This window comes from Vulpes vulpes, chromosome 7, assembly GCF_048418805.1.
Source record: "Vulpes vulpes isolate BD-2025 chromosome 7, VulVul3, whole genome shotgun sequence".
Lineage (NCBI taxonomy): Eukaryota > Metazoa > Chordata > Mammalia > Carnivora > Canidae > Vulpes > Vulpes vulpes.
In genome coordinates, this window is record NC_132786.1 from 91,855,200 (window position 1) to 91,871,542 (window position 16,343).

Below are 16,343 nucleotides of genomic sequence, written 5' to 3' on the forward strand. Positions count from 1 at the left end.
TACCTAGAGAAAAATGTTCTTGAAATCTCTGAAAACTTCTATCATGATTTGAGACATCTGATGTTCATGGTGCTGTAGTGCTTGATCAACCAAGTTTGAAAGACTGTCTTGACACTCTATAATATTTATTCTCTTCTTCTGGAATTTTCACAGCTGAAGCAGTTCAAAGCCAGTTCTCTTATAAAACAAGCCAAGGGAACTGAAGAAGTTACATTAAATCTTGCAGTGAGAGACAGGAAGTGAAATGTATCTTAGCAGCAGTCAAAGCTTTCCTTATGAATTATTTGATTCCATAAATCCAAATCCATTTTGATGACTCTCCCATTAGAGATGTGTAGTCACCACTGCAAACTGTCAGAAGAAGCTGTTTTATAGAGTTATTGAACCCTGTGATCTTTGCTGCATTTCTGTGATTACATGCACCAGCCCAGGGCAGCAGATGCCTTCCTCCTGCTAGCTTCTCTCATTCCACAGGGCCGGTTAACTAATGAGAACTAACAAAGCACAGCATATAGGGAAGTGGAGAGAAACATCAATGTTGACTGGAAAAAGGACAGTTCAAACACTTCAAACTGACTTTGGCATTTCATATTTTCTCATGCAGTCGTTCTCTAAAACTCAAAGAAGTATCTTTTTAATATTTTTTCGACACTTCTCTTTAAGCTTCAGATTTCTGAAGACCTCATATGATTGTCAAAGGCAAAAGTTGTAAACTAGGGTCCCAAAATCCAACTTCAACTCACTAGGTATTATTGTATGTGACCAATAGTGCTATTCCTTATGATTTTTTTTTTAGAAAGCGAATCCCATCTCTAAATGATGGCAAATGATAAACATACAATAAGGTAAAAGAGTGGCGTTGTTTCTTCAGTTAGTCAAGCCCACACAGAGAAGAGTGAACACAACCAGCCTCTACACGGTCTGGTCCACTTCACTCATATATGTTCTCTGTAACCCACCCCACCAGAGAAATACTACATAAATATGAGGCTTATTTATTTAGTCTAATCAAAACTGTAGAGAAAAAAATATCAAATCACCCTTACATACAAACCTGAAAGGATACTCAACCTTTAAAAGAACTATGTTTAATTATCATTAGCTAAAGATAGCATTTCTAATAGAAAGTTCTCAAGGAGAATTATAAGAGGTCATTTACAAAATTAACAATCTTCTAAAATTTATAAATTCACGTAGAACTTAACATTTGCAAATATGTTATTTTATCTAACTAAAGAGACCTGGGTTCTGAGATTCCATGTGTCAAACAAAAGCCAGGCTCCTTACTGTGTCCCACTCAATGTTGTTCTCCTACCAGTTCTCCATACACACACTCACACTTCTTCCTATCTCATGATCAGTCTTTTATGCCTCAGAACTTCTTACTGTCCCTGAACACACATTCTAGTTAATTTCTTCACAATAGCTCCACTTTGCCTAGAATTCCATTTCACTATAGCCTTTGTTCATTTTGCAAGCTGCTTATTTTTCAAACTTGTGTTTTATGAAATCTTCCCTTCCCTGTCTCTTTCTACAAGATAATAATCCCTTTCTCTGTTCCACATACATTTATATTTTTGCAATATGTTACCTAGAGAAGAATTACTTATTTATACATGAGAAGAAACTTCAGGAGTGGTGGGTCTATGTGCTATTCACATTTGCTCCCCAGCACTGAGTTTGGTGTCAAAAAAGGCACTAAGTGCTTGTCAGTTTTACTTAACTGAATTGATCAACACAAACACGAAGAAAAAGGTCACCTAACTCTGTAAATGGAGTTTCTGAAGTTGTGCAATGTAGTGGCTCTGAATGAGCTACATTTCCTACAGGAAATAATATATACATTATACATAATATACATAATATAACACTATACATAGCTTACATAATTATTCATAATATATGCAAAACACATAAAGATCTTCCTCCATTTATAATGGGGTTACACCCAAAAAAAGTCTCAAGTTGAAAATATTGTAAGTTGAAAACACATTTTATACACTGAACCCACATATAGGAAAAAATAAAAGTTAATATGTATTATTCCACCTGAGTCTGTTACCAGTACTGCCTTAATGATATAATCAATGTAAACAATTTACAACTAATATTTTATATAAATGCTGTTCATGGATATATGCTGGCAGGAAGATGCTATTAAAAGAAAAGTATTTCGGGATCCCTGGGTGGCGCAGCGGTTTGGCGCCTGCCTTTGGCCCAGGGCGTGATCCTGGACACCCGGGATCGAATCCCACGTCGGGTTCCCGGTGCATGGAGCCTGCTTCTCCCTCTGCTTGTGTCTCTGCCTCTCTCTCTCTCTCTGTGTGACTATCATAAATAAATAAACATTTAAAAAAAAAAAAAAAAGAAAAGAAAAGTATTTCTTGGAAGTTTGTTCAGGCACTGCAGTTTCAAGACATTGTTCAGGCACCAAAGTGGTCAACACAGGAAGATGGTTAGACATAAAAGGATCTTAAAATAAAAGCTATAAGTTAGTGGAAGGTAACACAAGGACTTGTATATTAAGATATTTTATATGAGCGAGTTCTTGATGAGCATAAAGTTTGAAATGAAATTTCTAAAATGTTAATATAACTATTTGTGTTATTAATATTTAAGTGAAAAGTATTCATAATTGCACACAGTTTTAAAAGTCATCACTTTAACATCACTATAACATTTGAGGTAGTATAATAACTTCCATAATGCCAGATAAATTATGAAGGCCGTGTAATAAGTTAGCTGTGAATGATTGTGCTATTTGCATGTGCATGTATGTTGCATATATTTATGCATCTGGGTATGTATGCTTGCACATGCATGTGCATGCTTGGAATGATGCATTGAAGGATTATTGTAATTCTGTGATAAGCTTACAAATTATATATCAACTTTAGAGAATTTGCATGTAAAGCAGGTTGTAAAGGGCATGTAGCAGTTGAATATCACTTCTCCAAGTTGAGAAACATTTTAGTTTCTTACAGCAGATTTTGAAATCTTGAGGTGTAGAAGTAGGTTATTTACATATATGCATATACATATGCAGAGCATATGTATCTCACACACACACACACCTACACACACACACTCACGGGGTTGGGTATGTACTTTAGAAGACAAAAGAGGACTTTGAGAGAGGACACCTCAGCACACACTGAACACTTCCTGCACCCTTTCACTCATGGCATCACAGGCCAGGAAAGTCCTGCCAAGAATAATCTCAGGTGTTTCCACACAAAGGAATTTTGGAACTCACAGTCCCACTTAAAGAGTCACACCTCCTGCATTTCCTGCGTGACCAAAATACGCACAATCACAAGTAAAAATAAAACACGGAGGCAGAATGTCTCTGTATTTTAGAACTGCACTTTGGACAACTCTGCAAAGCTGAGGGCTTGCCAACTATGAACTGGCCCTGACAGCAGGTAAAAGCAGAACAAGGCCAGATGCAGAGAAGCTTGAAATGCACATGCAGATCCAAGAAGGAAGAAGAACCCAAATAAAGAAAAAAAAAACTCAGCTCCAGAGACATAGTCTATCTCTGTGAGAAGACTTTTGTGGTTCACATCAGGATCATAGCAAGTATAAAAGATAACATTTACCAAGTACCGACACGAGCAAGAAACCCTCTATGTGCTCTACAGTTTTGTCTCAAGATACTTTTATTTTTTTTTTAAAGATTTTTATTTATTTATTTATTCTTGAGAGATAGAAGGAGAGACAGAGCCAGAGACACAGGCAGAGACAGAGCCAGAGACACAGGCAGAGGGAGAAGCAGGCTCCATGCACCGGGAGCCTGACGTGGGATTCGATCCCGGGTCTCCAGGATCACGCCCTGGGCCAAAGGCAGGCGCCAAACCGCTGCGCCACCCAGGGATCCCTCAAGATACTTTTAAAATAACGTGAAGAGGTGAAAACTAATCTCATAGCTATGGTATGGCTGAGGAACAAATGACACAGAGATTAGAGTTCATATTATTTTTTTAAAAAAAAGATTTTATTTATTCATGAGAGACACAAAAAGAGAGAGAGAGAGAGAGAGAGAGAGAGAGAGATACAGGCAGAGGGAGAAGCAGGCTCCACTCAGGGAACCCAATGTGGGACTCGATCTCGGGTCTCCAGATCAGGAGGCACTAAACCCCTGAGCCAACAGGGCTGCCCTAGAGTTCATATTCTTAATAAATTACAAAATTAGGTCAAGATTCATATGGGCTCAAAAGTTGATTTTGGAACATTTCAATTTACTTATTACACACATGCATGTAAGTATATATTTTACTACTTAGCAACCAGTACTTCTTTCATTTCAAGGTATGACTTAAATTCTTTTCAACTAATCTCTAACTGTCAAGGGCAAGTACCTCAATAGGTGGATGGACCCCTCTGACATTTATAGTTGTGCTTTCTGATTTTGAGAGAAAAAAACAATCTTCAAACAGTGCAACTGAAATAGGCTATATTTGTGTTCTGATGCCATTATTTAGTAGACATATTAAAGAACATGCAAACACATCCATCTATGATACTCTGTATGTGCTGGTACTGCTACTGCTATTACAACCCAACGGATTACTTTTTATCCAGACAGTATAGCACAATTAGAAAGTCCTGCATTCACAATATACCACAAATCAAATGAGTCCCACTACATCATCAATGCCTATGCTTGACACATTTGCTTGGGAAATTAATTTTCCATCAGGCTCTCTATATAGTCCTAAGCTAACTACCTGGACAGTGTAGCATATTTATGCACATATGCTATCTACTTCTGAGCCACTGTTGTATTCCCCCCATTCTGGGGGTGCTCAATACTCTCTGTCCATGGAAAAGCTTATGGGAGCCATAAGCAGCAGGCTGTCTTGACAACTCGGTTCCCAGGTTTGCTTACCAGGGGTTCAAACAGTGGACTGGCACTGCTTCCCACGAGTTCAGGAGGAGACTGCACATCAACTTTTTGCAGCCTCCAGGTAGGAGCAAGGAAGAGCAGATACTCAACTGCATGATTAACCAGACCAGTCAGTTAGAGACCGAGCACATGTACAGTGCACTTGAAAATCTCACAAGCTTGCCGGCTCCATTTAATATATCCCTTAGTACATCACATCATTTTCTTCCTCTTCAAGATACTGTCTATCACTTCCAAACTCTCTTCCATGGTGTTCCCTCAAGGTGGAATAAAAGACAAAATGTAGGCCCATTTCCATTGTGTGCTTATTTTCTACCTAACTTCCATGTGTATTTTCTCTTTATAACATCCTTGGTTTTAGTATGAGTCCTGTCACCAAGGCAACAAGAAGAGAAGCACTTACTTGTAGCACAGGCTGGATTGAGATTTTTACCTCTGTCACCTGAAGGTTCTACCTGGTGGTCCTGCTACTACTCACATGGTGGAAAGACTGAGGATCACTTACAAGACAAGACATCCCGATGACAAGCAGACGAAAAGATGATGCTCAACATCGTATGTCATTAGAGAACAGAAAAGGAAAACAACGAGATACAACCACACGCATTAAAACAGCCAAAATTCAAAATACTGACAACAACACTGGCAGAGACGTGGAGCAACAGGAACTTCCATTCACTGGTTGGTGGGAATGCAATGAGATACCACCTCACACCAGTGAGAATGGGGAAAATTAACAAGGCAGGAAACAGAAAATGTTGGAGAGGATGCGGAGAAAGGGGAACCCTCTCGCACTGTTGGTGGGAATGTGAATGTACAGCCAGTCTGGAAAACGGTGTGGAGGTTCCTCAAAGAGTTAAAAATAGAGCTGCCCTACAACCTAGCAATTTCACTGCTGGGGATTTACCCCAAAGATACAGAGGCACTGAAATGCTGGGACATCTGCACCCCGATGTTTCTAGCAGCAATGTCCACAATAGCCAAACTGTGGAAGGAGCCTCGGTGTCCATCGAAAGATGAATGGATAAAGAAGATGTGGTTTATGTATACAATGGAATATTACTCAGCCATTAGAAATGACAGATACCCATCATTTGCTTCAATGTGGATGGAACTGGAGGGTATTATGCTGAGTGAAATAAGTCAATCGGAGAAGGACAAGCATTATATGGTCTCATTCATTTGGGGAATATAAAAAATAGTGAAATGGAATAAAGGGGAAAGGAGAAAAAATGAGTGGGAAATATCAGAAAGGGAGACTCTGGGAAACGAACAAGGGGTGGTAGAAAGGGAGGTGGGCAGGGCGTGGGGGTGATTCGGTGATGGGCACTGAGTGGGGCACTTGATGGGATGAGCACTGGGTGTTATTCTATATGTTGGCAAATTGAACACCAATAAAAAATATATTTTAAGAAAATAAGGCCTATTAAAAATAATTTTTAAACAAATGCAGATGATTTGCCTATTTTTACCTTTCTCTCCTTGCTTGTGTTGCCCTCTCTTATAATGTCTCACTTGCTCCCCAAGTCTTTACAGTCATGCATAGTTTCTTCTGAATTTACAGATATCACTCAGTAAGTTCTATACAGTGATGGCTCCTGGGACAGAGAGTGCCCCCTTCAACATTACGCAATTATACATGGTCATTTGAAAATTATTATCTACTTAAAGAAGCACATTTGTACCTTTTCCCCATATTTCCCTATATATTTTCTCAGAGCATAACTTTGATACAACAAAAATGACACCCTAGGAATTATGATTTCACATGGTAAACTATGCAAAATATCAATTCGCTCAATAGTGCTTCTAGAAGTTGAAGGGACATCCTTTTGGTTAGGTCCAGTTATATATCAGAAGCAGTAGATGGATTACTTTTTAGTATCACTGTTTTTAGTACTGCCATGTTTCTTCTATTCTTTCCCAACATATTTTTAATTGTTATATCACTTTCCTAAAAATTGTTTTCCTTATTGCTTGGGTACCTGAGGATTAAATGCAAATTCATTTATTTTTCATCATTTTAACGCATTCTAAAGTGTCAAATATAAAGTGCTGATAAAAAAAAAAAAGGAAGAAATCTCTACCTTATGACTCACTGGCACCTCTAACTCACACTCTATGATGTTCCTGTGATATATTTTTCAGATGCTGCTTCCTCAATGTTTCTTTCATTAAGGACCATTTTAATGAGCCTTTATATTAATTCCAAGCCTCTCTTGAAATTCCAAGAGAATCTGTTCTATATATTCACCAGATAGAGGATTTTGCTCTCCTTTTCCCAGAGACATCTCACTGTCTAGTGTAACCAATCTGACTTACAAGAAAAGTTAAGAGGCTTCATTTCCTTTAAAAAGGAGCCAAAGCACACCACACTTCCTCAATAACCTAGTCAGAATGTCAACATCTCATCCCACTGCCATCAGACCAGTTTTTTTGTATCGAAGTAGTAGGTAAGAAAGAGTCTGAATAGTGCTGCTCAATAGCACTCAATCTCAGCCCTGATTGGGGCTCCTATTATTTTGCTATCTATGGGTAGCTATCTATGATTTGCATAATGACCTGAGTTAACACAGTCCATTAAGATATTAAAGTTTCACAAAATCACTTGAGCATTTTATTTTTTGATGCAAATAATCAATTTGCTCTTAATGAATTTTGAACACTGTGTAATTATGAAAGAAAGAAGGGTAGGAAAACAAGGTATAAACTGGTTTTTAAAAATGTATTTAAATAATCATCTAATACATAAAATTTCTAAATTGCATAAAAATAATTCTGTGAAACATTTAATTTGGAGGGCACTGGTGACAAGATAATTTTAAGAACCTAAAATTTCACATTCTTGAGAAATCCCCTGAAATACAGCGTAAAATGAAGCACAAAAAATTATATTTATATAATTCACCCTAAATTTGCTGCTCAAAATAGTTTTATGGGTTTTTTTTTTTTCATGAGAGACATGAGAGACAGAGAGGCAGAGACATAGGCAGAGGGAGAAGCAGGCTCCCTGCAGGGCCCTTATGCAGGACTCAATCTTAGGATCCTGGGATCATGACCTGAACCAAAGGCTGATGTGCAACCACTGAGCCACCCAGGCACCCTTTATGGTTTTTGGTCCATGCTGTCTATCTTTAAGTAACAAACTAATAAAAAAGACAAGTCTGTAATAAAATAACTTCTCAACCTAAACTTGTTTTTCATGGTGCCCCTTGGTTAGAGGAGAGATAAATGTGTTGAATCTGTAAAATTTCTGTTTGTTATGTCATTTTTAGGAGAGAAGAAAATAAAGAATGGGAAGAGAACATTTTCTGAATATCTACTATACTTAGGACACTTTCCATTTACTACCTGTTACAACTTTGCAAATGGTCTCTCACTTCAGAACTTCTGTCATCATTCTAAGGTGAGAAAACAAAATCAGGGTATAAGTAACTTGATCAGTCAGGTAGAGGTATATTTAAACAATGGTTTCTGATCCCAAAGTCTGTGTTCTTTCCATTCTCCAGTGCTGCTTCCCTTATAAATTGTTGGCATTCATAATTTTGTTATCATACATCTCTATCAATTTGTAATCTGTAATGTATTTACAAAAAAAAAAAATGCTTTCAAGAAAGCTAGTGCACATTACTGGACTTGTTCCAGGTCATAAAATTAAGTAGGCACTGTGTTATATAACAGAATAATAATAATAATAAAAACTGCCATTCACTGAAGTTCTAACATATATCAAACACTCCACTAGTACATTATATGCGCTACCATATTTAATTAAACCTCAGAAAACCTCTATATAACAAATATTATTTATCCATATTAGAAATGAAAGAAAAAGATTCAGGGAGTTGAAATAATTTGATAATATTTTGATAAAATATATTATTGTAATCCATGTTACTGTGGACTACTCGACTTTGATGCTTACACTCCATCCACTCTGCTCTATCCCTATCTTCCATTTAATGAGCAAACTGTGTCACATTCCAAATTAAGCACAACTGAAGTGCAAAACACTTATTAGGATGATGCCACTGTCATGTTACTACTACCTGGAATGGCATCCCTCTCTCCTTTCTTATTTAATGAATAACAGGATTAGGATTAATATTCTTCTATATGCATTATAGAATATTGTATATTACGACAAGTACATGAAAAAAGTTAAAAGGATAATACTTATTTTTATTTTATATTGAAGAAGTAAGGTATTATTTTTTACATAACTATATAAAGGACACAGTGATTATTGTTAAAAGTAATGTCTTGCATTGGATGAACTTAGTTCAAAAGTTTAATGTGAGAAGTAATTTCCTTGAGAACAAAACACACACCTGTAAATATCCTAACCACCTGAATTCTGAGCAATAGCTAGTGTGCACCTTTTTATTGGATTTCAGTCTAATTTCATTGTCATAAAAATTAACTCAATTTGGGACTATACCAAAATTAAAATCTTTCGCACAATGAAGGAAATCATCAGCAAAAAGAAAAGCCAACCTTGAAGGGGAGAAGATGTTTGCAACTGATATATCTGATAAAACATTAATATCCAAAAAATATATAGAAAGAACTTACATAACTCAACACCAGAAAAAAATCACAAATAATTGATTAAAATGGGAAGGAGGACCTGAATAAACATTTTTTTCTGAAGAAGACACACTAGGATGACAAACACATGAAAAGATGCTCAAAATCACTAATCATCAAGGAAACGCAAATCAAAACTACAATGAGATATCACTTTATACCTGACAGAATGACTAGAATAAAAAAGACAAGAAATAATGAGTATTGGCAAGAATGTGGAGAAAAAGGAACCCTCATACATTGTTGGCAAGAATGTAAATTGGTATAGCCACTGTGAAAACCAGTATGGAAATTATTTTAAAAATTAAAAATAGAACTACCATATGGTCCAGAAATTCCACTACTGGGTATTTACCCAAAGAAAATGAAAAAAAAAACTAAATCAGAAAGATATATACATCCCTATATTTATTGCAGCATTATTTACAAGAGCCAAAATGTGGAAGCAACCCAAGTATCTATGAATGAAGAAGGGGTGTGTGTGTGTGTGTGTGTGTGTGTGTCTGTGTGTGTGTGTATACATACATATGCAATGGAATATTACTGAGCCATCAAAAAAGGATAAGATCTTGCCATTCGTCAAAAAAGAGATGGACCTAGAGGGTAATATGCTAAGTGAAATAAGTCAGGCAGAGAAAGACAAATGCCATATGGTTTCACTTATATGTGAAATCTAAAAAACAAAATAAATGAACAAATAAAAATGGTAAGCAGAAACAGATCCATAAATACAGAGAACAAAGTGATGGTTCCTAGAGGGGAGGAGGTAGGTAAATGGATGGACAAAATGGTGAAGGAGAGTGGGAGACACAGGCTTCTAATTCTGGAACGAATAAATCACAGGAATAAAAGGTACAGCATAGGAAATAGTCGATGGTATCACAATGGTGGGGTAGCTGGGTGGCTCAGTTAAGCATCTGCCTTTGGCCTAGCATGATTTCAGGGTCCTGGAATCGAGCCCAATGTCAGGCTCCCTTCTCCCTCCACTTATGCACTCACACACACACTTGCACTCTCTCTTTCTTTCTCTCTCTCAAATGAATAAATAAAATATTTAAAGAAATATAATGGTGTCATAATGGTGTTGTATGGTACAGATGGTAGCTACACTTCTGGTGAGCATAGCCTAATGTATAAATGCGTCAAATCACTATATTGTACACCTGTAACTAATGTCGCATTGCATGTCAACTATATATCAATTTTTAAAAATAAAATAAATTCAATTACTTCTTTAGGACCTTTGGGAAAATATATCTGTGACAGAACTGATAAAGGTTGGAGGTATTCACTATTTTCTGTCCTACTCATGTTAAGTCAGCCACATTTTACTCAATATATTGATACTCTTAGTTTAGAATTGCCAGGTAAATATTACTAGACATACTTATTATGAAAAAATTCCATATCCTAGAATATTAAGGAAAAACTAACACTAATCAGAAATTATTTATCTTCCAATAATAAAGTACTTTACCTGTGTGTATAAAATATGCTTTTCAATTATTCACACAAAGGCAAGCTATCTTTCAAATAAATGACACACAAAACTGCTAAAACATTTAACTTTTATATTTCAATAACTATTTTTAATATCTTATATTCTGGGGTTTTCACTATCAAAAAATGGCACTGTTATAATTTAAATACCCCCTTGGTTATTTGATTTTATCATTATACCTTTTCCATTATCTTATTATTCAAATAAGTTTGTCTTTACTACTCCAGTTAAAACATCCTTTCCCAAAACACTTAAGTATCTTACCAATTCCACCTTTTACTTGATCATTTCTGAAATATTTCATAACTCCTCCTTTCCAGTCTTCCGTAAATGTTTTACACCTTTTGCCGCCATCCCCTTCATAAAACATCTTTCATTTAGCATACACTACCATTTTTCCCGGACCCATTCTGACCACCTTTCTCTGACTCTTCCACTGGTCTCTCCCCAACAGTGGCCTTCTTTAAATCTCAATATTCTCTGTGAAGTATCCTGGTTCCTCTTTTCCGTATTTCTCTTCTTTTAATGATCCCTCCAACTATCGTGCTCTGAAATATCATACATGTATTGAGTTCTCAATTTACACCTTCAGCCTCTTTCTTCTAAACTATACATCCAATCACTAGTTTTCCTGTTAGATTTATCCATCTGAGTGGATTACTATCTCAAGTTTAGTTTAACTAGATTAAATTGATATTCTTCTTCTCTAAATCCAGGCAATCTGTTCTTCCTTCTTTGACATTCTCAGTCTCAAGTAATTGGCTATAGATATGATGGAGATCTTGATGGGATGAGTTCCTCCCCTCCTTGGCACAGAGTTCCCTACACGCTAAAGCTGAGTTAACACTACTATACTACAGTGCGACCCCCCCCCCCCCCCAGCTCTCCTCTCCTTACTCTGCACTTCCTACCTTTCTAGTTTTGCTCCCCTTTGCCTCTCAATCCCCATCCTTACTAACCTCCCAGCCTCTTCACTTCTCTCTCACCATTCTGGGCAAAGAACATGGTCAATTCTCTGCACAAAGATGACAATAATTTTCACTTGCTTAGAGGTTTAACTCCAACATCTTTACCAGAGTTTGAAGGTTTCCTTACAATCTTGCCCCAATTCATCAAATTGGCATTACATCCATTCATTCCCACCAAACATGCTAGACTTGAGTTGGAGTACTCTTTCAAGACCTAAAAATATTGTCATGCTTTTCATCTTTATATTCTCTCTTCCCTCTGCTGGAAATGAACTTCCACTCCTCTCAGAGTAAAAAGTTCAGCACCCCCATTCAAAATCCCAATCAAGATGAACTGCTCTTTAAAATTCTCCACAACCCCCTTTATCAGCTACACAACATCCCTGCTCTCATAGTGTTTTGTTCATGAGTATGATACACCATGTTTTAATTGTTGTGTATTTACAGTATTGTTCAATTGTGAATTTCCTAAAGGAAGGGATGATAATATCCTAGTCAGCCTCTACCTCACTGAGGCCATGTAACTCACACAGTGAGCTCTCCATAATTCTTTGTTGGGAGCTGGCTTAGTAAAAATTTCATACAATACATACCTTAAACTTTTATATTATATACATTATATATCACCTATGTATTATAGACCTTAGGTGTATATATATATATATATATATATATATATATATATATACACACACACACACACATACATATATATACACACACACACACACACACATACACACGTATACATACAGTATGTATAACATACACATGTTAATAAACTATGCGTACATATATATATGTGCATTTATGGTGTATGTATGAAATATGTTAAGGCTGAAAAGGCCCTTAGATATCATCTTTTCTAATCAATGAATATTACAAACTCAGAAACCAAGAACCAAAGTCATTAAATGACTTTGCTAATGCTCTGCAGCTTGTTAGTGACAAACACAGTGTTAAAGTTCCTGTCCTAGTTCCTTATCCAGTCAGTATACCTTTTCCTACATCTCTGTAATTCAGTGATGTGACCAATAACGTGACTCCCTACAGTCTCCTGTACCAAGACCAAGTGTATTACACTGGAATAGACATCCCACATGGTCTCACCTCATTTTCTCTCTCAATTCTCTTCCTGACACTTTATTTTTCATCACGTGATATACGCTTAGCATTCTTTCATCTCTACACTTTCATTCCCAGTGTATCCCTCTCCTTTAAATATCCCTAGTTCTTCTGATAAAAATTCTCAATTTCTTTATAGAAATAGTAAAGCCTCCTTTCCCCCTGGGGGAAAAAAATAAAGAGGTCATTACTGTCCTCTCTAGCTTAACTCATTTTTTTTCCATCAAATCAAGGACCACCATAAAAGAGATGTCATCATCCTCCTCATCATGCTTTTATTTGCACATGCACATAACTTTGAAATTTACATATTACTTTCTAATAACCCACTCATTCAATCTTCATAACGCAATGAATAGTCAGAAGAAGGGATCATCACATTTATATACAGCTGAGAAAACAAGGGGTCAGAAGTTAAGTGAACTGCCAACGTTCCTACAGCTAGCAAGGGCTGGAACTGGCACTGGAACCAAGGTCTCCATATCCTTGCTCCTGAGAGTTTTCCACTATTTTAAATGGTTTATTGGCTTGTGTTCCCACCATGACATTTATGTTGACATATATTGGCACCTCAGATGCTACACAGTGAACATCGCCTGGACTCTTCTTCGATCTGAAGATTACTGCCTGGCTTTTCCTACTTTAATAGCACAAATTTCAACCAGGCAAGTGCTATTTTGTCTAACACTTACTTACTTGAGAAGCTCTTACCAAGCATCCAAATAGTACCATTTAATAGTAAGTTATAGTTTGATCATTGTTTGTTGTTACGACCGAGCTTTTGAAAAGTAAAACCATGGGCTTAGCTAAATTAGAGAAGCTCTTCAACTCTTTGTTTTAAAACGAAATATATTAATATGATTTCATCTGTACCTACCAATCAACTAATATTTAAACTCCAAGTGCTGGCTCATGCTAACATCCAAATGACTCTTCTAAAAGTGTGTGTGTGTTATTTCTTGCAACATTCAAAGGCAATTTAGGTACTTTGGCTTGTAATAAATATCTGTTCAATCTGCTCACTAAGTTGCTGGAGAGATGCAACTTCTTTAAAAATTTCAGGATATCGGTATAATTGTAGAGCAGACTGATCTGTCTCTGCAGCAGGGGGTTACAGACAGTTGAAATCGGGAAAGAGGCGCACTCTGTAACTTGTTTGCAATCCCTGCCCAATACATCTTTTCCCTCCTTTCTACTGCAGCCTTCTCTCAATGTTTAGGCATTGCCAAGAAACTCTTCATTTGCCCCTACCTCTAAGCGAAGGAATAACGTTTCCTACTTCATTCCTATAAGCATGCCAAGTTTCAGGTCTGCTGAAGAATTCTCAGTGTCCTTTAGAAGGGGGGAAAAAGCCACTAGAGGAAGGGGAGTAATTTCTCACTTGGTATTGTTTTCCTGCCTGTCACTATCCCACCAGGACCTCTAGTCAGCACTTTGCCTGAAGGTTCTGAGGCACAATTAGTTGCTGCTTTTGTTAGTTGGTTGCAAACAAAGCGGAAGAATCCCCGTGGCAGGAAAAGTTTACACCTCAACATCCTCACAATCTTACCCTTTAAAAATGGCACAATTCACTCATTAAGAACTGGTCTTTAACACCCTCTGGGGCGAGCTCACTGGAGCCCCATTTGCCTTCAACTGTTCGAACTCCCCTCACTTGGCTGGCTTCCACGTGTCCCACATACCACAAAGCTACACTTAACAAATTCAACTCTATACCCACAACATACCATGGCATTGAGCAAATTGCCTGAAGACGGGGCGCCGGGGGGGGGGGGGGGGCGGTTTGCAAAAACCGGCTCTAAGGTGTTTGCTTGCTCTTTCCTGGAAATATATTTAAGAAACTCCTAGTAGAAGGAAAATCCAGAGGTCAAAAAAAAAAAAAAAAATGCACTTCATTATGAAAGTGCAGTGCTGGGTGTCCTCATTAACTCCAGGGCTGCGAGAGAAATATCATTCCAGTGACTCACTAATGCCTCTTAGTTGTTAGGTTTTTCTTTCCTAACAGCATCGGACGTGACCTAATTTGCTTCCTAGTAATCATACTTTTTACCTTAGGATCCCAGCACACCCGGGCTACCGAGCAGCTCAGCAGCTCGGGGAGGTGGGTGGGGCGGGGTGGGGGGCTCCTGCAGCCGGGCAGTCTTGGAGTGGGGACCCAGGCGGGAAGATGAGAAGAGGGAGAACTCCGTGCCACTTACCAGTCTTCCAGAGGTACAGGGTGGGTGCCTCAGCCCCGCCGGGAGCCGCAGCCCCGCAGGCTCCGGGGCGCAGCAGCAGCAGCAGCAGCAGGAGCAGCGGCAGCAGCTGCAGGACACCCCGGCGCGGGCGCGGGCGCGGGCCCGGGGCGCCGGGGCTGTGGGACGCCGAGCGCCTCGCAGGCAGCCCCATGCCGCCCGCAGCCGCTCCGGGGGCCGGATCCCCAACGCCGCCCGCAGGCAGTTTTCCTCCGCCCTCGCACCGTCCTCCCCAGCAGGACGGAAAGCAGAGCTCTTCGCTGCTATTGTTCGCTTCGGATGCAAAGGAGGGAAAGCGCGTTTAACACCAGGGAACAATAGCGTCCGCGGTGGCCGTGGCTGCGGCCGCCACCGCGGCCGGCGGGGATGCTGCTGCGGCTGCCATTCGGCGCGGAGTGGCGGGTCCTAGCGCGACGGAGGCGGCGGTCCGCAGGGGGCCCCGCTGACGGAGCAGGGCTGGGAGGGCCGGGAGGAGGGGGCCGCCGAGGAGCGGGGGGGGCTGCAGGGGGGGGGCGAGCGGCCAGGCAGGGCAGAGGAAGGAGCCGAGGCGAGAGGGGCAGCCAGACCCGCGCGCCCGCCCCGAGAACTCCCTTGCACATGGTGCGACGAAACAGGTTTGGGAGGATGCACCAATGGAAAGAGGGATGGCCCGGCGGGCTTCAGCGGGACAAATAACAGGCCGGGAAGCCGTCGCCATCCGCCGAGCCGCACGCCGGTCTGGCTGCGCACGCTGCTGGTGTGTATTTACACAAAGCATCGGGGTTTGGGTTGAGCTGTCAGCGGTGGCTTCTCGCCTACTTTATGTGGGGAGCCAGGAGTTACGATCAGAGGTGAAGAACATAGTAGAAGGGCAGAGTTGTCGACTTGCTGTTGAAATGCGTTTGGACACTTTGGTGAATGTTGTTGTTTCTTCTTTTTTTGTTGTTTTAACTTGGTCTGTTCTCAATAGCAATATGAACGGTATTGACCCATTGGGACAATTCAAAGTGCACTGTCGTTTAGGGTCTTTGAGATTG

At 39.2% G+C, this 16,343-nt stretch overlaps 1 protein-coding gene across 1 annotated transcript in view; it reads right to left on the reverse strand.

The window, feature by feature from the left end:
- Window positions 1-15,711, reverse strand: part of THSD7A (thrombospondin type 1 domain containing 7A) — a 421,895-nt gene extending 406,184 nt beyond the window's left edge. Inside the window, exon 1 of the mRNA XM_026003851.2 lies at window positions 15,292-15,711. Coding sequence (XP_025859636.2) covers window positions 15,292-15,481 — 190 coding nt within the window. The 5' untranslated portion in view covers window positions 15,482-15,711. The remainder of the gene's footprint in view (window positions 1-15,291) is intronic.
- Window positions 15,712-16,343: the final 632 nt, after the last annotated feature.